General features: G+C 31.5%; 3 protein-coding genes across 4 annotated transcripts; 2 read left to right on the top strand and 1 right to left on the bottom strand.

Annotated features, from left to right (window-relative positions):
• Positions 1-265: 265 nt before the first annotated feature.
• On the bottom strand, positions 266-1268 carry LOC102618475 (ethylene-responsive transcription factor ERF027). The gene has a single exon (XM_006490259.4). The coding sequence runs from the start codon at positions 1158-1160 to the stop codon at positions 513-515; it is 648 nt and encodes a 215-aa protein (XP_006490322.1). The 5' UTR covers positions 1161-1268; the 3' UTR covers positions 266-512.
• Positions 1269-8823: 7555 nt separating this feature from the next.
• Positions 8824-11522, top strand: LOC102618755 (uncharacterized). 2 transcript variants are annotated; one of them, XM_006490260.4, is made up of 7 exons: positions 8824-9417; positions 9545-9660; positions 9758-9846; positions 9942-10016; positions 10208-10315; positions 10720-10815; positions 11054-11522. In XM_006490260.4, the coding sequence occupies exons 1-7, from the start codon at positions 9035-9037 to the stop codon at positions 11321-11323; spliced, it is 1137 nt and encodes a 378-aa protein (XP_006490323.1). In that variant the 5' UTR covers positions 8824-9034; the 3' UTR covers positions 11324-11522. The 2 variants fall into 2 exon arrangements, with proteins under 2 accessions (XP_006490323.1, XP_006490324.1); XM_006490261.4 differs by having other exon boundaries at positions 9269-9417; positions 9534-9660.
• An 8211-nt stretch (positions 11523-19733) lies between these two features.
• On the top strand, positions 19734-24297 carry LOC102607605 (uncharacterized). Its single transcript, XM_015533999.1, has 9 exons — positions 19734-19851; positions 21585-21737; positions 21824-22219; positions 22333-22409; positions 22501-23445; positions 23572-23736; positions 23867-23968; positions 24058-24135; positions 24247-24297. Exons 1-9 carry the CDS (start codon positions 19734-19736, stop codon positions 24295-24297), a joined length of 2085 nt encoding a protein of 694 aa, XP_015389485.1.
• The last annotated feature ends 168 nt before the right edge of the window (positions 24298-24465 follow it).

Raw genomic sequence — 24465 nt, 5'->3', positions numbered from 1 at the left:
CAGATAAGCAATGATCATAAATATATATTCGAACTCCATACTAAATATGCATATGAATCATATCCAATTTTGTGAATCAATTTCCCTTCTTCATATATAAAGCTTAATGGTCTACAATTAAGCTCATCATGTAGAGATCAGTATGCCTCTCTTCCTGAATTCAATCCCACTGCCTTTTACCAACTACCAAATGGCCAAATCACAGGGAAAAAAAAGGGGGAGGGGGGGGGGGGGGGGGAAGAAAAGGAGCCCCAAGCAATTGATATTCTCAAAATATGGCAATTACTCTATTACTGAAAGTAATTAAAGACAACTCCCCTTTCTTTATCTTTACCAACAAAACAAAGATAAGAAAGTACTTGTACCATGCAGTCGGTACATTAATTTTCCAAATATACAAGAATTACAATCAGAGATCGACCGAATATATATAGCAGCAGCAAATTAGAATCAAGCTATAAATAGCCACACACTACACAAGCTTCATTACTTAATAATTAACTAATTAATTATTAAGTGTAGCTCCATAAACTTTCTTCGGCAGAATTCCCTGCTGAATCATCAGACGACGGCGTATCGATCCTCGGTGGACTCACAAGCATTCCCTCTGCCATATCCACTAGCAAATTTGGCATATTCAATAGCTCATATTCATCAACGAACTCTTGCCCCATGCAAGTACTACTCGACGTACCCTCACTCTCTTTACTCTCTTTCTGAACCGGACCCGGTTCAGACCCAGAACCCCTTGCAGCAGCAGCCTGTGCCGCAGCCGCGCGTATGTCGCTCGCCGACGTCGAAGCCGGTATTGGGTACGAAATAATCATATTAGGAAAGTTCAATGGAGTTTCGGGGCCTTTCAAAGCCAGCGCCGCCACGTCATAGGCCGCTGCCGCCATTTCCGGCGTGGGATACGTGCCGAGCCAAATGCGCGTCGTTTTACGTGGCTCCCGTATTTCGGACACCCATTTGCCGCTTCTGCTTCGGATCCCTCGATAGCTCGGGTGCCTACCTTTTGATGGTGATGATAAAGAAGGAGAAGAAGAAGAAGCTGCTGGTGCTGGCGCTGGTTCAAGTTCAGGAACCTGGATGCTAGGTTTTGACAGTTTTGGTGGCTCTGTAACTGGAGGCTGCTGGTCTCTTTGATGAGGATCAGCCATATATATGACTATCACATGTACTGTGATAGTTATAACTGAAAATCATGTGTCTGATTGATTTGTATAAAAATTTTTGATGATCATAAAATACAAATTCAATTGAAAAATATTGTTAGGTTTTTAAGGAGAAGTAAATGATGGGGCAAAAGCGTGGGGAATTCGCGGACCCCTACCCAGCTAAAGCGGCTGTGGTCTTCTTTCCGTTTTTGTCCTTTTTTTAAGAATTTACAGAATTGGCCCAGATTTAAGGTTAATTTATAATTTATATATATTTATTACAAGGATTTCCTATGATGCTATATGAATTTTTACAGTATTGATAATAGAGTCATTATGGCATTATGGACCCTTGGATTTAAATTCTTTAATTTTCACTACTGATTTAATTTAGTAGATAAATAACTAATTACTTAATAATTAACAGATAATATTCAAGTTCATGGATATAATTTTGTTTTTAACAATTCCATAAATATTTTCTAAATCACCAACAAAATTAAAAATTAAGTATGCAAATATATAAATTAATTTAGATGTGTAAATAACAAATATTGATTATTCAATCTCTAACAACTCATGTTAATTCAAACTGGTTTTCTCATTTGTAATTGGGACAATATAATTTTGAACTTTTAGTTTTATTCATTGTCCTTTTTTTTTTGGGAAACTACTCATTGGCAAAGATTGATTTGAATTAATTGTTGCAATATTCATTAATCTGGTAAAATTTTGTTGAAAATGAGATAATAAAACTAAGATTGAGTTGTGTTAATATTAAAATATATATATTTTGAAAGGAAAAATAGAAGTATTAATAGTTATACGTGTTTCTTGTTATTATTTAATCTTTAAAAGCCATGTTTAACAGATTTGTTAATTAGTAAATTTAAATTTTTAATAATTGAAATTAAAATATTATCCCAACTAACTATTATTTTAATGAACTGTTGATTAAATCTAATGATTAATATTTAGACCACTATTGATGTTGTAATTTTTATAACGGTATCATAGAGTGACCTATATGTCAATCACAAATCTATTCAGACTCATAAAAAATAAAATAAAATGAAGAGTGATGCTATGCTTCATGAATTGGGATACTTAAATTTGAATCCCTTCTGATATGTTACTTGTAAAATTTTATCATTTCAATGAGAAGTGATAATAATTAGCGATCACTTGAGCCAATTAAATAGTATATGAAATTCTCAATTAAGCAAGCATATTATTATTGTAAAATAAAATACAAGCAATAAACCAAACCAGTTAATTTAGTTACCGATTAACAGTTTGGCTTTCTTAAAAAATGGAATAAGAAAAGAGAATGCAACCCTAATGGTTAGGGGTGGGCAATTTCGGATTCGGATGAATCCGATCGGATTTCGGATAATTCGGATTCAGATTGGATCAGATGAGTTTGGATTTCGGATTAATTTTCGGATTCAGATTATATTTTGGATTCGGATTAATTCGGATTGAAATTGGATTTGGACCTTTTTGACAATTCTCACAAAAATTTATGAAATCTATGATTAATGAAAACTTACTAACCATTAAAAGAAATAGAAAATGAAAACAAATTGAGAAATGACAATGGTGTTAGCTGTTAGCTGCATGTGGTTTGGCGTTCAGATTTGCCTTGGTTTGGCTCGGATTCGACTTGATTCCAGTCAATTGGTGTCAGCCACGGCTGGTTTTGAAGACGAACGAGGCTGTGCTGACAGTGGCGTGGTCGTTGGACTCGCGGGTTGCCGATGGGTTAATGGGTTCAAGACGGATGACAGGATGAGGTTGGTTTTGCTTTTGCTCGCGAAGCAACTGACTAACTGGGTTTTGTTCACTATTCCCAACCCATGACAGTTCCCTGCAGCTGTCGATTAACTGGGTTTGACGTTCAGATTTGTCTTGGTTCGGCTCGGATTCGGCTAGATTCCAGTCGATCGGTGTCGACCGCGGCTGAGTTTGAAGACAGACGAGGATGTGCTGACTGTGGCGTGGTCGTTGGACTGTCGCCGGTGGGTTAATGGGTTCAAGACAGATGACAACGAGATGAGGCTGGTTTTGCTTTTGCTCGACTGCTTGCTCTATCGTTTATTGTTTATGTGGTTGGCTGTGAGCCTGTGACTGACAGACTTAAGTCAGACGAACTTGTGACATAGGTTTAGTTGTTTGCTTGTTTTCGCGTTTAGTGTTTTTTTTTTTAAACAGTGCAGATCCGATTGGATGATTCGGATTTATTCGAATCTGATCCGATCCGAAACAAATCTGATCGGATCGCACATATTTCATTCAATCGGATTTGCCTTCAAATCCGAATCTGATCCGAATTAATTCAGATCAGATCGGATCTATCCGAATCCGATCCGATGCCTACCCCTACTAATGGTTGTCGACCGTGCAATTATTTTACCATCTTCACGTTTGGAAGTATTACTGTTCAAAATGCACTGTTTAGAAAACAAAAGTAAGAAAAGTTTAAGCTAGATAATTTCTGTAAATTGGTTAAAAGTTAGGGATGTTTCTATTAATTTTCTTTTGAATTTGGGTTGATGCGACCGCAAACTGAAGTTACAGTGGGAACACGTATTACTCGCCTGGGAGAGCGAAAAGTTCAACTGATTAGCTGTAACCCGTCTGGTTTGGCCATTGATCCATCGATCGATCGATCGACTTTGTTGGCTTGAATATTTGAAGATTTTAAAGCACGTTTGATTTTGCTGATTTATTATTGATGATGGTGATCGTGATATGTAGGTCATGCTTACTGCTTATGTTGATTATAGGTTTATTTATTTTTATTGGTAGATTGTTATTTTCACTTAATTTTTATTGGTTAAGTTGAACACTTGAAATTTAAATGGATAGAGCATCAATGGTATTGGTTAGGAAGGATGTCGATTTCTCTCCTACTGAAATTAATATATATCACTTGCTCCTTTATAATTTTCATGATAGTAAATAACTCTCTTGACACCAAAAATTTAGAGGAAAAGAGGAGTAAATGGGTCATTAGCTTTATAATTTAATTTAGAAATATAAAATATATGTTTATTATAAAAATATTTAAAAATAACCAAAAATATAAAAAAATCATGTCATTAATTTTTTATTCACTCCAAAAATATATTTTCTTATTTCTAGTACTTAAATTTTTTATTTTAATTTTCATTAATATGATTTATTTAAATTATGATAAATGTGAGTAAAAGTGTATTTAAGAACAAGAGTACTACTGTAAAATTATATATTAGGAGGTTATTGACTATTATGAAAACTATAGGAGATAAGTGGTATGTATTGATTTTAGTAGGGAGGAAAATTGACAATCTCTCCTATTGGTTACGGTCATTGACTTTTTTATCCCTAGAGCAGCGAGTATTTTTCATTTTGTTTTAGTCTATCATGATTGAGGTAGATGAAAACACTAATTTATTTCTCTAGACTCGGTTGTAGTATCAATTTTTTATAATTCGGAAAAAGGAAAATATTGTAGTGTACTTATATTTATTTAATGAAATCATGCACATTTGATTTGAACTACTAACTGAAATTTATCAAACCAAAATTAGGTAGTTGAATAATTCAGTCAATGTTTGACAAATGCCACAAGATAACTCTATTGCTTTACAAGTATGAAGTCTATTAATTCTTTTGGCTTTATTTATTTAAAAATGGTCTCAATTTGTTTTAATATAAAATGAGTAATTTTATATTTACTTAGTTGTGATATTTAAATAGTTTATATCTTAACTAAACGTTGATAGAATTTTATTATTTGGATAAGAAATAATAAGACTCAGAAAATGATTAGCACATGAGTCTATTAAATTAATGGTGTTATCTTAGTTGGGATACTTATTTCGCATTGGAACTGAAAAGACATCCCATTATTGAAAAAGAAATCTTTAATTTGTATTTGTCCAAAAGATAGGTAGTATGAGGCGGCCATAATAATAAAGTATTGCAATGAATGATAGGTTACTTTATTTGAATATGAAATATTCAAAATATATTGGCCTTCTTAATTAAAATAAAAAGAAAAGAAAAGAAAAAAAGAAGTAGAAGAAGCTTCATAGTTAATGATAAATTGTTTAATGAGTAAAATTCTCTTGATTTAAATTTTTTGCTTTAAATCACGGTTAAAATTTTTATTCATTGGATCCATCCAATCCAATGATAGATAAATGAGTTAGTTTTAAACTTTAAATCTACAAATTAAATGAGTTTTAAACTTTAAAACTACAAATTAAATGAATCTAATAAATAAAATTAAAGTATGATTTTTTAGGTAAAAAATAAAAAATAAAAACCCTCGTATTTAATTTTGGTTCTGCATTATACGAAAACATATTGGCCCATCTTAATTTAAAGACATTCAAGAAGCAGTTTATTGTCCCCAAAACTGACAGCCTCGAGGAAATTAAGGAGATATTTCGGACCGTATTTGGCTGCATCTTTGAGAATATTTAACCCCACATTGGCTTGGTGTTTAACTTTTTCATTTTAATCTTTAATTTCACGTACAAATCTACTAATCCACATGAACAATTTGAATGATACATAAAACCCACATGAACTGGACTTACTTAGTGTTTACTTTTTCAAGTGGGAGTGAGGAGTGTGAATTTCTTTTATTCCAATATTTATTTATAATTTTTTGGGAATTTTACTCCGTGAGCCCTACTTAATTTTGGAGTGGGGAGTGGGATTTCCACTCCTGGGGGAGGTGGAATTAGGCTTGGCAAAATCTGGGTTCGGTCTGGGTTTTGGTGTTGCTCATAACCGGACTGGATGAGTGAAACGCAAGACCGGACCTGAGTTAAAACCCGAGTTTTTCGGGTGCGGGCCGGGCTCAAGCCTGGCACCCCCGGGCACATGTTTTTTATCCGGGTTTCTAAGCTCGCATGTGATAACTTTAATTTTTTTTTCCTTCAATTGTTTTCTTTCATTTATCTAACAACGCAAATTTTAAAAAAAGAAAATAGTCAAATGAACTCATTCAATCTCAAGCTTTAAAAAAGAAAATAATCAAATAAAAATATATAACATACTAACAATGCAAATTTTACACAAATAATAAATTAAAAAAATTTCAATCTACTTTCTAATACCTAAATTTATCCAATTTCTAACCTAAACTCATTCAATCTATATAAAAATAAATAAATTCAACAACACAATAATCACACAATAAATCTAAATAACATCCAACATATAATAAATTCATAATTATATAATTATATATAATATATTTATATTTTCTTTGTTTAATTTATTAAGAAATTGGGTTCGGGTTCTGAGTTTTTGGTGTTGAGCCCAGACCCGGGCATGTCCGAGTTTGAGAATTTCAAACCCGGGTCTGATTTTTTTGTGTATGTAGTTCGTGTTTTGCCTGAGTCCAGGCCTGGTCCGGTCCGGGTGGGCTTTTTTTGACACCCTTAGGTGGAACTTAGCAGTGGGAATCCACTCCCCCCTCTTCTCTTTTTAGCTTTATATTTAAAATAAAATAAAAAAATATTTAATAAGATATTATATTTAATAAAATAAAATAAATAACATCATATTTATTTAAATAATATTATTATATTATTTTATAAATTAAATCGATTAAAAAAATAATAAACATATTCATTCTATTAAATTTAATAAAATACAAATATTATATTTATTTAAATAATATTATTATATTATTTTATAAATTAAATTTATTAAAAATAATAATATTAAACATATTTAAATATAATATTATTATATTTAATTAAAAATAATAATTTACATTGATTCTAAGTTAAAATTACTTTAAAATAATATTATTACACTCATAGAGAATTAATAATATTACTATATTATATCTTTATTTGAAAATATATTATTATTATATTTATTTTAAAATATTATTATATTTATTTTAAAATAATATTATTATATTTATTTAATTAATAATAATAAATATTTTATTCTAAGAAAATATTAATTTTTGTACTATATTATCAATAATAATGTTTCATTGGTGTTGCTATTATTAATAATTTTTTATTTACATAATTCAAATTAAAATTAATAAAAATTCATGATTTACATAATTAATAATATTATTAATTATTATTAATTTAAAAATATAATAAATAAATATTTTATTTTTAAATATATTTTTTATTAATTTTGTAATTAAAAATTATAATTCTTTAAATACGGATAAAATTATAATTTAAAACCATTTACTCCTAATCCAAGACAATATAAACACATAAATTAAATTCTGGTTTCAATTCCATAATTCTATTCCAGTATAAATAAACAACCTACTCTCATTTTCACTCCCACTCCTCACTCTTAATTTTTAAGATTTTCACTCCAATCTAAAATATAAACGCTATTTTATTTTTGAACATAGAGAGTAAGAATCTCTTCCATTTATACACATATTATGCCAATCACTTTCATCGATTTATTGCTAAATTTTGAAGTTCGCATTTGGGAATTAAGATGTGTTCTTCATTTTTTTTGTACGTATGTTTGGGGAATTTACTGAACAAGTTGTTACAAAAAAAACAACAGTCGAGAAAATACAACCAAAAAAACACAAAGCTCTCTAAAGGTTTTCACGTGATATATACAATAATTTCGTCAAATCGTCATCAGTGAAAATGTAATAAAATTGTCAAATCAATCAACTCAGAGGCCCACGTGTTCGCCCCCCACATATCATATCACCAGTCAATAATTCTCGGATTTTCCTTAAAATAAATAAATAAACAAATAATTGTATAATGCTTGCTACTTTTGGATACGGTGGCTCCAGCAAGCCGTGCGGTGGGCTTTCTCCATCCATGGCCGACTGTAGGGACGAGCACCTTTTTTTCCCCATGATAGTTACTACCCGTAAACCCCACATGGCCACATCAGATTAACTTGCATTCTTTAAATGCACCCCGACCCACCCAACCTCAACTTAAAACGTATCTTCTCATTTTTCACTTGGTCACTCTCCAATTCTCCAATGTTGCCATGGTGGAGGTGCACTCAATTTTTTTTCTAAATATTTAAAAGAAGATTAATTTCCATAATCTCTTAATCATATATTTCAAACTCTAACTGGGATCCAGATCCTCTCCTACGCGTTTTCTCTTCTAATTCTTTAAGATCTTTAAAGATTTATTGACATGTGTCGTTATTGAAATTACATTATAAATTTAACAAAAGTTTAATTCACAAATATAGGTGGTCGTCGTCATCCAATCATTGCACTCCTTCCAAAAGTGAGGCTTCAAGGTCAAAATTGGTCAATTGATTGCAGCTCCCGAGATGCTGCTTCTAACTCAATCGACTACACTTAAATGGATGAATACATGTCCATTCAAATTTTAATTCATTAAGTCATCGGTTTAGATATCGCTACCAACTGTCTTCTTACTTCTTTGCTGAGTCCAATATCTTTACACGAAATTTTGTCCCACGCTCAACAATTTCCTTTTCTCGCTCTCCCTTTAAAAAAAAAAATTATCACTTGTTGATTCAAATATGAATATTTCTATTAACAAAAACAACCCTAAAAATTAATATATTTTTTTTTAGTTCTTATTGTACAATCCGAAATCTAGTGAAATTCTAATTAATTACACATACTACTAACGTGGGTACTAGCCTGGGATATTAAACTTTGTTGCTATGTTTGAATTTACCACGGCGTCACGATAAAAATACACACAAAGGAATCTTTATGATTAACAAATATTAGTCATTAGATTTGCCGCTTTACCGGTCTGTTCGCTCCATAGACTATTGCCGTTAAAATTTGGTTGCCTTATCCAAACTCGGAGTCTCTCAAAAGGCTTACTACTTACGAATCGAATTTGCTTCGGTTGACTTCAATGGAGGCCTTTCAAAAAGCAACTTTCCCCATCTTTTCGGCGAACCCAAATCTCCTATCAACTAAACCCATAAAGCCATTCAAAGTTTCAATCAAACCTCCGCCGCAAGACTTCGATTTCCGGACAGAGATTCTGTCAGATTCCCAAGCCACAATTGCCAAAGCTTGCCCCGAGTTGCTAAACTTGGCTGATGACGGCACCTTGGTTCTCATACAAAAGCGCCAATTCGGTCCCGTGCCGGCTTGGAGGTCGGAGTTTGTTGAACCGGAGAACATCTGGCTGATTGGGACCACTCATCTTTCCCAAGATTCAGCTGCTGACGTGGAGCGAGTTGTGCGGGCTATCAAGCCCGATAATGTTGTTGTGGAGCTTTGCAGAAGCAGGCGAGCTTGATTTCCATTTTTGTTTTTGCTAATATTCATTCTTGGTTAGCTAGTAATTAGTTCAAAATTATGTATGTTTGTGTTCATTCCACAATTTGACTTCAATTACTGGACAGATCATTTTCAGAGCTGGGATTATGTACACTTCTAATGGGGGGGAGAATGATCAACAGTTAAGGTCAAATATGTTTTCCTTGAGTGGCACTGGGTTTTTTGGTGCTGTTGGTCGGAGCATAGACTTGGGTGAGGACTAATTTCCTTTTCCAATTTGTTTACCAAACACATGTCATATGAAGATGAATGTGGAGGCAAGTTACATAATGTTTCGTGTGAATGGCAGGGGGGCAAACAGCTCTAGCGTTACGCCTACTTTTGGCCCTCTTCTCATCTAAAATTTCTTCTGATGTCAACCGGCCTTTTGGGGACGAGGTAATGGATACTGGAAAGAATATGCTTGCTACAATGCAATGCCAAAAACTTGAATTTTGTGTCTTCAATTTACGAAATTGTTACATGATTTGCAGTTCCGTGCTGCTCGAAAAGTAGCAGAAGAAGTTGGTGCTCAAATTGTCTTGGGGGATCGACCAATCGAAATAACTGTATGCCCAGTTTAAATTATGTATTTGGCTCGTTGATATGGTGATTGGACAAATAGGTTCTTTTTGAAAAATATGGCTGTAATTGCTATATTTAGTAATTTTCTTTTCTGAGGTTGTATTATTTGCACATGGTTAATGTGTTAAATAACAAGAAACTAATGTATTTTATGCTGTTTTTTCTGATCATTCAGCTTGAAAGGGCATGGAATTCTCTAAAGTGGAACGAGAAACTTAATTTACTGATCAATGTTATTCGGGGGATAACATCGCCTTCGGACATGTCTTTAGACAATCTCAAGGTCTTTCTCTTACTCAAAGATGTCCTGCATTTCTTTTCCTGTCAATTGACCATGTGCCTACACAACCACAATTGTTCAATTTTTGACATGTGTCAAAATTATTTCTTTTGTCTTGGTAGAATTCAGTGAGTAGAATGTTAGCTGCAATTTCTAGTACCATCTTATAGAGTGATGGACCTTGAAAGCGGAAGAAATGGATTGTTGAAAGTATCTACACTACAATCCATGTAGATACAGGAAGCGTTGATGATAAGCAGTGATGAGCCCCTGGATCTTGAATTAGAAATTAGTATTTGAATCCTAGTTATTTGAGATTTACATTTCTTTGAAGTTATGACTATTGTGCAAAGCTTGATTACATGTAATATTGGTTAGTCTAAAGATCTCTTCTATCTGATATGCAGGAACCAAGTCCTGATGATAGTACTTTTCAGCTTTACAAGAAGCTAAGCTTTTCATGTCCATCCCTTTTGCTGCCTCTTATACATGAACGAGACACGGTAATTGTCATTGAGCAAGAAAAAGGCATCAACAAGCTGAAGTGTTGTTGACTTTTAACGTGGATGAATTTTTTTTTAATGATTTTGGTTCTATGGTTTGCTATAATTTAAGTTATTCTTGGATTTTGTCACATGAATCGTGATTTTGTAGGAAAATTACATGTATTCTTGTTAGATGAACTACGAAGACCCAAATTTGGCCCTCTAATGATGTGACATATTTTGCTTTATTCTTCAGTATCTTGCATGGTCTCTAAAACGGAGCAAGGCAGTGAACAACTCAAAGAAAGTGGTGGGCGTGATTGGAAAGGGGCATATGAATGGGGTAATTTATGCATTAGTATCAGATCAGGGAAACTTGAGATTTAGAGACCTTGCGGGCAAAAGACCATCTGGGGATGGCTCAAATGGCTGGATTGCTAGTCTTCTAAAGAGCTTGGTTAGAGATACCGTCATTGGCATCCTGTTATGGGCATTATATGAACAAGTTAAAGGTACACTATCATAGAATACCTGAATTTAAAAATTCAGTTGGCCAGGAAAAAATTCAGTTCTACACAAGAAATATCATGTCAATACAACAGATTGGTCTATGCTCAGGAAAAAAAAAATGGTAGAAGTAAATTGTAATCCTCATATTTCTTGTGTAGAACCAATACAATTTTTCTAGTAATACATTTGTAAATCTGTTCTGAATCCCACACTCAGTACAGGATTTTTTTTTTTGGGGGGGGGGGGGGGGGGGGGGTCGGGGGACCAAGTCTGTTCGCACACAAACCCCCCCCACCAAAAAAAAGCTTCGTTATTTCGGTGCAAAATTGGATAGGTGATGATTGGGTTTAGTATAGGGGATGGCCTGTGTTTGAAGCCCAATTACAGATACATTCTCTCTGTCTTGTTTTTGAATGGAGCTCCTCGAAAATCCCCATCAAACCCCTTCAGCATATTTACAGTTTTGTCCTCAGTGAAATTTACATAAAAATGCTATAAAGTCAATAAAAGTATGTTTTCTGTTTTGTTAAGAGCAGGAGTTCTGAACTCTCAGAATCCAACCAACAAAATAATGAATGAATGACACTCTCTTACAATCTTGATCGAAAAATCCGAACCAAGATTTTTATTTTATTAATACTTTCTAGAGATAGCAAAGTTCTCCACAAGTTTGGGGTCCCATAGAGCCCCACCCCAAATGTAATGAATTTTGAATAATTTTTAGGGAATAAGGAAAAATTAATCCTCAAATTCTTAATGGGGTGGGGTTTGGGTTTGTACTCCCCACCTTACCCTTACCTCAATCCCCGTAATATATATATATATTTAAATTTTTATTTTATCAATTACAATGTTGATTAATAAATTTTCTTTTTATTTTTACCAACTATAGATAAGTTATAACTAAAAGAAAACCCTGCAATATAATTCTTATTCCACCCTAAAATATTATTATTTTTTCTTTCCTCTCTTAATATGCTACCCTCTTCAAACATTTTTCAATTTTGATAACATTTCAAGATATTGTTTTAAATTTTTTGAGTTTTTTAAAATAATGTAAGTACTTTATAATATAGTGATGATTTTATTTAAATCTCTAATTTTTAATTTATTAAAATAATATATCTATACTTACGATAAAATAAATAATTGGAGAATGGAGTAGGGATGAAGAAATCATTTCCCACATGGGGATTTCCTATCCTCACCCCCACTAAATTTATTGGGGAATGATGTGGGGATTGGGGTAAGCCTCCCCACACCCACCCCACCCTATTGTCATCCCTAATATTTTCTTGAGTTTACAATAGTGATATATATACACACAAGCTCGCACATATATACTTTAACTTTAAATCATATTTAAATTTCTTTCTATGTTCTTGTAAAAGTAAATTTCAGTATATCAATAAGATAATTTTATGTAGATTAATTTTTGTCTTTTTCCTATTTTTCCTAATTGCAAATAGAATTGTTGTATGATTAGTTTATTATCCTTGTTAATCTGACTATTAAAATGTTAAATTTTACACACATAACCCAGTGTAATTAACAACCATACAACAAAAACATAGTTGTTCTTAGAAACTTAGAATTGGGGTGAGATTTGAGAATAGCAAGAGTGGGTGGAAGGCTTTGATTTGGTGGAGGTATGCATGATGATTTATACTAAAATGTTGTGAGGATCGGGTGTGCACTGTAAAGTATGGGTATTTATGAAATAAAAGTAGATATATTTAGAAATGAGAACATTTTTTAAATTATTTAATGGGGTAGTTTTAGCAAAAGTATTTAGAGTCGGTTTTTGAGGGGTGCCAATAGCACCACTCAAGTTTTTTTTTTTTTTTGATTTAAGAGGGCGGACCAACAACCACTTAAATTACGTTTAAATTTAGAGTAATTTACAACATTTATGCTGCATTTACTTGTCAGTAATCGAAATGGACTGGAATCAGAATAAGTTGGAATGAGAATGGGGAATGGAAATCAAAATAAATTGTTTTCTTGAGCTGCAAGAATCAGAATTGGAATAGGTTGAATTGTTTCAAGTTACTAAAATGCCCTTAGTTAATTATAATAATAACTATTATTATTATTAAAATTATTGTTAATATATTAATTAATTATATTCATATATTATTAGTTTTTTAATTAATTATAATTTATCATTAATAATAATACTAATAAAATTAATAATAATAATCATAATCAGATTCATCATCATCAACAAAATAATCCATTTCCAAAAAAATAATAATAATCATCATCAACAAATTAATCCATTTCCCAAATAATCATCATCAACAAAAATAATCCATTTCCCAAAAAAAAAAAAAAGCAACAATCAAAATCTCAATTTTCATCGTCATCAACAACAACGGCAACGACAATCATCATCGTTAGCAGTAGCAGCAGCAGCAACATCATCAGATCAGAACCGTCGCCATTAAAGACGAAATCGGAGACGAAATGAGATGGGGGCGAAATCGAGACGGTGACGAAATTGACGCGGCCCAATGGAGATGAAACCAGCGACGAGCAGCTGTCCACAGTCGACGAACCTTGACAACAAAGACGGTGATGGCTGCGATGGTGATGGAAGCAGCTCCGATGGCATTCGATTGGGAGGTACGAGCGAGAGAGTTTAGGTTTTAGGGATTTTTTTTATTTTTCGGTTTTTATATTTTTTTATCTAAAGTGAGGGTATTTATGGAATAATACAAAATTAACGTGGGTAGAATGGGAAATGCAGGGAATAGGAAAGACTCTCATATTTGATTCCCAAATTGTTGTGGGGTCCACGAAAACAAATCTGATTCCGCTCCTTATTTTAGCAAGTAAACGCAGGAATGATTCCGATTCCGAATTCCCATTCCTGAATCCTGTAAGTAAACATACCATTAAATTAATAGACAATCAATGGTTTGTGTGTTGGGATTGTGATATTCCTTGGCTACTTGTTGAATTTGATAGTTTTTGTGTTGTCTAGCTGATTAGTAATTATTTGAAAATGACGTACTCACGAGTATTTGCGGCTTGTGAGGGTGATTGAGGAGTTCATGTAGAGGAATTGGCACATTAAGGTCAACCATATTTACGGAGAGGTGAATTTTGCAGTAGAATACTTTGCGAATTATGCCTATGACCTCCTTCTTAACCTTTACAATTTTACTAATCCTCCTATTAGTGTTAATCAGTATCTTATTCATGATATGTGCGGCACTAATTATTCCCGTTTAGTGCCCTCTTAACTGTTAACTCTTTATTTAAGGGCCTCTTTTTTTGTTTTTTTTTTTTAAAGGGACAATCGTTGCAACCAGCCATTAGATCCACTTAGATGGAGAAGTGTAACAGTGGATTCAATGGCTGGTTGCAACTGTGGTACGGTACCACAGTTGCAACATAGCCAAGCCTCAATCAATGATTTAGATTTAATGAAATTAATATTTAAGATTTTAAATACCCACAATCCTTTTCTCACTTTCCAATGATTTTTTTTTTCTATCTTTCACCTCTCTTGTTTTATCGTTTAAACAAATTTTATTCTCTAAAAGAACTTTTCACTGACACAAAATATTCATCATCATATTGCGTTAAACATTTATTTCCCCTTAATTTTCCAGAAACAGTAGATTATCAAATTCGTGCAGTCATGCTAATTGCTCTAATTCTTTAGCTTATAAGGATCCCTGTAATAGTGGATTAAAAAGTTGAAGACAAATTTAATTCCAATGATTCACAAAAGAAGTTAACATATGAAAAACCATAACATGGTCAACTCAAACTTTCTTGTAGTCAATTCATTCAAATTCAATAGCATATAAAAATTCAAAACGCCTAAATAACAGAGTTATAATCAAATCACATTATAATTTTTCAAACATTACAATAGTCACAATGGTTCAAAAGTAGAAACTATTAGATCACAAGCTAGTAAAATTTGATACTCAACCCAATTTTGATATCTCAAAATCATCAGACCACTCAAATATTTATGTTGAGAATAGATTGGCACACATTGCTAATCTTAGAGGGCTGCTGATCTGGCCCTTTGATGGGCCAAATCTTTACTTAATACAAAGGAAATACTTCTTTATACTTAACTTTTGGTGGGGTGGGTCGGCTTATTTCCATCCAGAAAGTTTTTTAATTTTTAAAAAAATATTTATTATTAAAATAAGTCGAGACTTGAGAGTATTTTGGTATTAAGGACAATTCCAATATCAAATCAAATATAATTCCTTTGCAAACCCTTTGTTTATATTTATAAAATTTTATAATGCAGTGATTAAAAGTACGGCATCAATGCATGATAAAAATAATTTTGTAAATTACATAAAAGACTAATAAATAAAAGATAAAATAAGTAAATTAATGCAAGAGTAGTAAATTGATGTTTAAGTAAATAACAAACAAAATAAACACGTGTAAAAATAACATAAAACTTGTAAATAATAAACTTTAATCATGCAAAATATTTTATTCATTTAATTTAATTAAGTAAAGAAAAATTCACTCATTGATTGAAAAAAAAAATTGTATTGAAAATAAGGAATAAATTTTATTCAATTGGTTTAACCATAAATTCTATTTTTTTTCCTAGGACATTTGTAAACTTTTTTTTTCATTTTCTATTACAGTATTCATTTACTACACATGTTAATTAAGCAAGATTATTTTTCTTGATGTGGATCAAGCCAATGTAAAGTAAAAAGATATTTGTATATTACTAGACATATATTGTATATTAATAAAATTAGATCTAGTTTTCAGTTTTATACATACTTCATGTAGTTTCAAAAGATATTTGTATATTACTAGACATATATTATATATCAATAAAATTAGATCTAGTTTTTAGTTTTATACATATTTCATGTAGTTTCAAACTTTCTTCTTATTTGTACTTAAAGGTCATTTAGGTTGCAATTAAGTAGGTTTAAAATGATGCAAAATCACTTTATCTTATAAATAACTTTGAGAAACATGAAAATAATAGTTTTTCAAAACTCCATTTTAAGAATAAATTTTATCCTTAATAAATTTCACATAAATCGTCACATGTATTATATAACCCAAAACTATCATTACTTTACACTCCATTTATGTTTTATTTTACACTTAATGTTCATTTAAAAGTTTTATATTACATCTGTAAGTTTTTATTTTGTTTACCAATAATAGATTAATTTACCACTCCTAAGTTAGTTTACTTGTTTTACCTTCCATTTACAAGTTTTATATGTTATTTAGTGAATTTATACTATATTTTGCTCTTAATGTTGACTTATAAGTTTTATGTTATATTTGTAAGTTTTTGTTTTGCTTGCTAATAATACACTAGTTCTATCATTTCTATGTTAATTTACTGATTTTACGTTTCATTTATGAGTCTTATATTCCATTATATAATTTATGTTTTATTTTACACTTAATGTTGATTTATAAGTTTTCTGTTATATTTGTAAGCTTTTGTTTTATTTACTAATAATACATTAATTTACCACTTTTATGTTAATTTACTTATTTTACCATTCATTTACAAATCTTATGTTTCATTTACATAATGTTTTATGTTACACTCAATATTATTTACAAGTTTATATAACATTTATTAGTTTTTGTCTTGTTTACTAATACATCAATTTACCATTCATATATTAATTTACTTATTTCACATTCCATTTACAAGTTTTATGTTTAATTTACTTAATTTATGTTCTTTTTTTACACTTGTTGATTTACAAATTTATGTTATATTTGTAAGTTTTTATTTTGTTTACCATGATACAACAATTTGCCACTCACATGTTAATTTATTTATGTTACATTCCATTTACATCCTTTATATTTTATTTTACACTTAATATTGACTAACAAATTTTATGTTATATCTATAAATTTTTGTTTTGTTTGCCAATAATACATTATTTTACCACTATTTTCTTGATTACTTGCTTTACTTTCCGTTTATAAGTCTTATGTTTCGTTTACACAATTTATGTTTTATTTTACGTTTAATGTTGATTTACAAGTTTCATGTTACATTTATAAGTTTTTATTTTATTTACTAATAATTTGCCACTTCTATGTTAATTTACTTGTTTATCCTACTATTTACAAGTCTTACATTGATTAACAAATTTTACTTTAAACTTACATATCTTATGTTTTATTTACACAACTCGTGTTTGATTTATAGAATGACCCATTTATTTATTGTCTTCTTATTTTATAATTTGGTTTAAGAAAGAGTCGATCACATTCATAGTCATTGAAGAGAACTAATAATTTATCTAATGGAATAAAGAGGAAAATAACTTGTCAAATTATGGTTTTGTTGTCTTACATACAGTCAAATAGTATTTGAAAAGATAATAATATAGAAAATCTCACAATAAAAACGAAAAAATGATACTTTATTTAAAAATTCTAAATAAACTTTAAACCGTATCTAAAACTCAAATAAATGTATCTATAATATCTGACAATTGTATTTAAATTAGTATTTTTTTTAACACGTATCCAAAGCGTATTTAATCGGGCATTTCTTATTTTATGGAATGCAGTTTTAGTAATTTTACAAAACCACAGGCAATTGGTACCTTGTTTCAATATGGAATACTATGGTTTTCTGATTTGGTATAATACGCATTATTTTGACGAAGCCAATTAATAATTATGTGATGTTCAAATCTATTACAATTAAATTTATTTTTAAAAAAAACTTGTAAAAGAGAATATTGTGATTTTAATTTAACTAGTGGTGTAAGATGCTTTTCTTTGGAGCAAAAAGCCCGCGCAATTGACCCAAAATATGGAGTGCTCGTATATGGGCAAGTGTATTCCATTGACCATGGTTTCATGGTTCTTGCACAAGAGATTATAGAATGTCTCCGTTATATTACACCACTTAAATGTACGTATGACATGTATGTGTTTATTTTGAAAAATTATCATGTCATTAATAGTTATATTTAATTATTAAGTGGATATAATATAACATAAGTACTCCATAATCTCTCATGTTTTGCAATAATTTTCTTGATACAGTAGGTCGACTAAATAACATATATAATTATATGCAAAATATGAAATTTAAAGTGTTTAACTAAATTCTAAAAGTATTTAAAAAAAAACTTAATTAAGAAGAATGGAGATTATGCGAAGTTCCTTTTTATTTTAATTTTAGAATAATTATATATTTAAAAGTATCAACAATAATGTGCTATTAAGTACTAAATTCTTCATACTTTTCCTATTATGGATTGTAATAGTAAGATAATGTTGTTAAAATCTAAGTTGTTATAAAGGTTATTATCCTTTCACTACACTGAGTATTGCGAAATAACAAATCAGTATACGCATTATTGAAAGATGACATTTAACTATATTAACTTTTTAAAAATAACAGTTTATTACATTTTCGATACTATCATTAGTCTAATGATGATGTCACACCAACATTATATGGACAAAATCATATTTTCATCAAATGAAACCTAATTTTGTATTTTTGTATGCTCATTTCTTCAACCAAATTCAATTTTATCGATATGTTGGACTAGAGATTGTTAATTTGAATTATCATTACTTTCAATGTTAGAAAAAAAATATAGTAAAGTTCGAATATACAATAAAAGAGAAGTAGATCTGTAGATGGTGCTAGTATTGTAAATGTAGAAAAGAATTTTCAAATTTTTAGTGTCATACACTTATTAAATTAATTCGAGGCTCGCCTATTTCAAAAGCTTATAAATATGAATTGCCGAAATATGTTTAATTACTTCTCAATCAATAAATAATGTAAAAGATATAGTTAAATATATTCAAGAAATAAACTTAACTAACATATACTCTTCTAAACCCATTTAAAAAAAAACTAAAGAAGACCGAATCTTGTAAGTTTAGAATTTTTTGTGTAAAAATTTTAACATCATCAAGGTAGATAATTGTGAAATTACCAAGTGAAAAATCAAATAAATCCAAAAATAGAAAATAGCGAACTAGGAAGAGTCATTTTAAACAAAAAGATTGCAAAATCTTCTTTAAAAAGAACTCTTTGTAAGCACCTGTCAATTGTGGTAATTTGCATTGATTGTTCTATTTTCTCTAGATTTCCACATTAATTACTTAAAATCTTATGAGTGTGTACGCGAATTGTAGATAGTATTATCTATATCCAGCCCGCATTTTGTTGAGAGATGGTTTTGAAGAAATTTTAAAAAATACAATAAAAAATAACTTTAAAAAAAGTTGTATGCTATTGTCTGTCTTTTTATCCTTGTAAAGCAACTTTGTAACATTTACAGCACTACCTTTCAAGCCAGCTCTGGCCGTAGCATCATCTTCTTCTATAAATTTGCTCTTTGTGGCCACAAATTTCTCAGGGTTGTATTGAGTAGTGAGATTGTGAGAGAGTCAAAATGAGTGAAACTTTTATGGCAAAACCGTCTTTTCTTAGATTTAATGTCTTGGTTGTGGATGATGATTCAACATCTCTTGCTATTGTTTCAGCTGTGCTTAAACATTGGGATTATGATGGTATATTTGATAAAAATCTCATGCTTTTGTTTCTGTTAATTAGAATCATCATGCTTGCAAAATCATCTATTTTGGTCATTTGCAAGCACAAAATTATTATTGTTATTTTTTTTTCAACTCTACTTCAATTTTATCAAATTTTAGTTGCCGATGAGAAGAAGAAAGAGTACTATTTTTGGCGCTTAGTTGTGCTCCATAGATTTATCAATAATTTTTTGAAAATTCTGAAAATCATTTTTTCCCCATCTAATTTTCCCTATTGAAATTATTATATTTTGGCCTCATATGTACTTGAGAATCTTTGTTTGTTTCATTTCACTAGCTTAATTTTGCATATGCGTGCATGAAATTTTTGAGATCATATTTTTTTTAATTTCCAATCGGCTCCATAGCAGTGAGGATTTGATGAATTATAACACTCGAGAATTTTTAATTCTTTTCCTTTTACGACACCTAAATCGAAAATTCATAAAAAAAAATTAATTTCTTGCGATTACCATTCAATCACAACTATAGATCCAGTTAATTTATTTGTGTGCTTTTCATATTGTATTTCGTCATGCCTTTTTGGTTTTTTGTTCAAAGATTTCTCCAACGTGCTCTGGCTTCATGCATGTACTCTCGATACTGCCGAACTAACTAGGTGGAATGCTTTTCTAATTTTTTTTAAAATTATCATTTTCCTCTTTTCTTTATCTAGATCTCATCTTTGTTCCATCTTGGTTTTGTTTGGTGTTAAGGTGTTGTAACTTTTGAACCACAGCTGTTGTGGATAAAAAATTCAAATATAAAATAAAAGTCGATAATATATAGTAAATATAATTTTTAAAAAATAATTTTAATGAAAATAGTAAACATATTTTAGATTTTTTATCATACAAGTGTGAGATTTAATTATCATTGCTTCCAAGTCACAGTTGCTAGTTTTTATCAAACACGCTCACGTTGTATCTTTTAAATTATCCAACCTCAATATCAAATCGGATCTTAGTATTTATGTTTTTAAAATCTTTCATATAAGATTAGTGAAGGCATTAGTTCAAATAGATACATAAGGCATTAATTCAAGCACAATATTTTCTTACAATCTCCTTTTTTTTTCAACTCTTGTTTTTCATTTTCTTCAAATTAGTTGCTTCGTTTCTTAATCTCATTTTCAAGGATCTTTACAAGTTTAGTGATTTTTTTTATTAAGCTTTTGCATGCATCATGCATGGCTTCCAGCTCTGCCCAAAAGATTTCTCTAGTGCAACGTGCATTCGTTTATTTTTATTTACCACTTTAGAGTGAAGATCTAACTCCTGCACTTAGGGTTTTATACTTCGTAAGTTGATTATAATCTTTTTTCGCGGTATAGTTTTTATTAGTGCATGTTGATTTAGTAAAACATTTCACTAATTAATTTCAAAAAAGATAAAAAATAAAAAATCTCCCTCATTTCTCTAGGGTTTATAACTATTTATTTATTAGTATACTGATACCGTGATACCTCAAATCTATTTTTTTAATTCAAGTAATTTTATCACCCTCATGGACCTAAGTGATTTTGAAGCAACTCTATTTAATTGACCACTTGAGTTGATAGAGGATTAAAATATTAATTTATAATTTACCCAACCCTCTATTTTTTTCTTTTTATAAATAACGCATATAGAAAGAATTTCATGTTGTATATATATCATCATATCATGTCCCAAAATCTCATGGTTTCTCTTTTTTTTTTTTAATTGCAGTTGTGACTGTCAAACGCCCCGTTGATGCTTTAGCTATGATTCGGATTCATCAAGACATCGACCTCGTTATCACTGATCTCCACATGCCAGAGATGAATGGGCTTGAGCTGCAAAAAGAAATTAATGAAGAATTTATTCATTTACCTGTCATGGGTGAGTCTCATCTAATAGGCTATTAGCTAGTATTATATTGCAATTATATTCTGTTTAATTAACATACAAGTATCAATCAATTGCAGTAATGTCCTCTGATGACCGAGAGAGTGTCATAATGAAGAGCCTAGCAAGTGGAGCTGTGTTTTACATGGTGAAGCCAGTGAACCCGGATGCTCTCAGAAATGTGTGGCAATATGCTGTTACATCAAAGAAAGGGAAATCGATTTTCACTGAGGAAAAAAGTAGCCTTGCAAATGGATCTTCGGCTGAGAAAATATCATTTCTTCATGACATTGTTTCTGGATCATCCATGATCGAAGAAAAGGAAAGCAAAACAAATTCTAAAAGAAAGGCTTCAAAAAGACGCAAGGATGAGCTAGAAGGAGAGAATGCCGCTGCTCCGAAAAAGGCCAAGGTGGTTTGGACTAATTCACTTCACAATCGCTTCTTGCAAGCCATTAGACATATCACTCTGGAAAGTAAGAAATTTCTAATATTATTAATTTCCATATCCAATTACTGAACATGAGATGAGAATGTTTGTACTAATAATTTTTCTATTTTCCCATTTTGTCTCATGAAATTCTAATAGAGGCTGTTCCAAAGAAAATACTTGAGTTCATGAATGTTCCAGGCTTAACTAGAGAAAATGTTGCTAGCCATTTGCAGGTCTGTTTGTTAAACTACAAATAGTTCCACCTTGCTATATGGTAGTCGTCATTTTCTGAACCTAACGGAAGGTTTGTATGTGTTTTCGTAGAAGTATCGGATCTTCTTGAAACGAGTTGCCGATGACGGTATTAATGCTGCTTTAAAGAACTTCAACCATAGATCCAGCTTGGCATCAGGCCGTACCTCAATGATGTTACAAGAAGTACAAGATTATGCACAAGCAATAGAAAAGCAGCTGCAAATGAGAACATCACCATTCATACCTAGATATGGACGTGGCATCTCAGAGCTCAACGGAAACACCAGCTTTGGTTCCATTGGCTTGCAAAGCCACAACTCTCTGTCTCATGTGGGACTGTTGGGAGTTCAAGATAATTTTCATCAACCATTTTTTGGCAACACTACATATCCTCTTTATCAAGCAAACCCTGGCACCACATTTGGCACAGGATTAATTGACATGGGAACAAATTCGTTCTCTTGCGGAGGTTTATCCGGTGGTCTTATGAATGGCACAAATTCAAATCAAATATTCCACCAAAAATCTAAATTAAGGCCGGATCCCTATGATAATAACACAGGAGCTTCATCTCTCAAGGGCTTTGGCGCATCAGGACTCGAGAAAATGTGGACTATCAACAATAACCCATATTTAAATTATGCTGGGATTCGACTAAAAAATGATGGGGATCAGCTCGTTGGAGCAGGTGAAGTGGGGCTTAACGTCAAGGGGGATGCTGGTGCTGGCAATGAAGGTGCGACATTTCATCATTTGCCTCTGGGATACTCTTCATCTCCCGCAGGGTTTGCTGTTGGCAATGAACAAGAACATACTTCAGTGCTGCCACCATTGTCATTATCACAGCAACAATACTGTCTCGGCAAAAATGTGGAAAATGATTTTACTTTTGGTCTGATGAACGATGCTAATGCTTCTGTCAATGATGACACAGCTCAACCTGGGCGATTAGGCGAAGGTGCTGATTTTGGTGACCTTCTCTTTGACCTATCCGACTTTCAATTCCTTTTTCAGGTATGAAAGTATATTAGGCATTTAATTACTGTGTTCAAAGTGTAATCTTCGGGGCGCAATTATTAAACAGTAGTGACTCAATTTCAATTATATTGGTGCTGCCTAAACAAAAACCTCATTGACTAGCCACAAGGCGACGGGGAGGGTGCTCTGAATCCTAACATTGGTAGTGGCTCTGGCTCACATCAACCTGAACTCAATCGTCCAATCAACCAATCCCAGAATCCTGTCCTTCCCAGCGCATTCGCTGACAATGCTTCTGGTCCTTGGAACGAACCAACTCTTGAACAGGCATGTCCAATTCTTAATTAGTTACCCCAATTAATATAGATTAATATAGGTAGATGTATATAGATATAAACATATATTCTAGTTATTTATAATTAACTTGTTATTATCAATGCAAAAATATTGTGCTCAGATTCAGGACATTCAAGAAGTAATGAACCTGGATTTGGGTAACAGCAATGCGAAACCATTGATTGACTATTATCCAAGATTAGATCAAAATCCTAATAATCAGGCAAGTTTTAGTTTTTTTCTTACTATATATCTTTTAGTAAAATCAGGTAGCATCCCACATTAACCCTACTTCTTTGTGTGAACCTGTAGCTACAACCCAGTGAAAACAACGCCAACTCTGACCTAAATGACCCGCATCCGGGGGAAAATTCTCCTACACAATATCAGGCATGTCTATCAGATGACTTCATTCTAAATTTAAAAAAATTTCATGTTCACTGAAATTAAATTTTAATTTTTGCTGACAATTGTGGTTCTAAATTCTGATTGTCATTGCAGGATTGGGATGACGAGTTCATAGACTCCCTGTTCCGTGATCAGCCGTACTGAGTGAGAGACGTTGATTGGGGCTTCGGCTTGCAGTTGTTATAATTTAATTTCTTTAGCTTGTAGTTTTTTAAATTTTAATCATGAAGTTTGCCATCTGATTGTAGCCCGTTGGGCATGCTATGACTGTACCTGATGGCCTGTATTGGAGGCCTAAATCCAGAACTTTAA

Source organism: Citrus sinensis, chromosome 9 (genome assembly GCF_022201045.2).
Source record: "Citrus sinensis cultivar Valencia sweet orange chromosome 9, DVS_A1.0, whole genome shotgun sequence".
Classification (NCBI taxonomy): Eukaryota; Viridiplantae; Streptophyta; class Magnoliopsida; order Sapindales; family Rutaceae; genus Citrus; species Citrus sinensis.
Note: the sequence above shows the minus strand (reverse complement) of the source record. Positions and strands in the feature narration are given on the sequence as shown.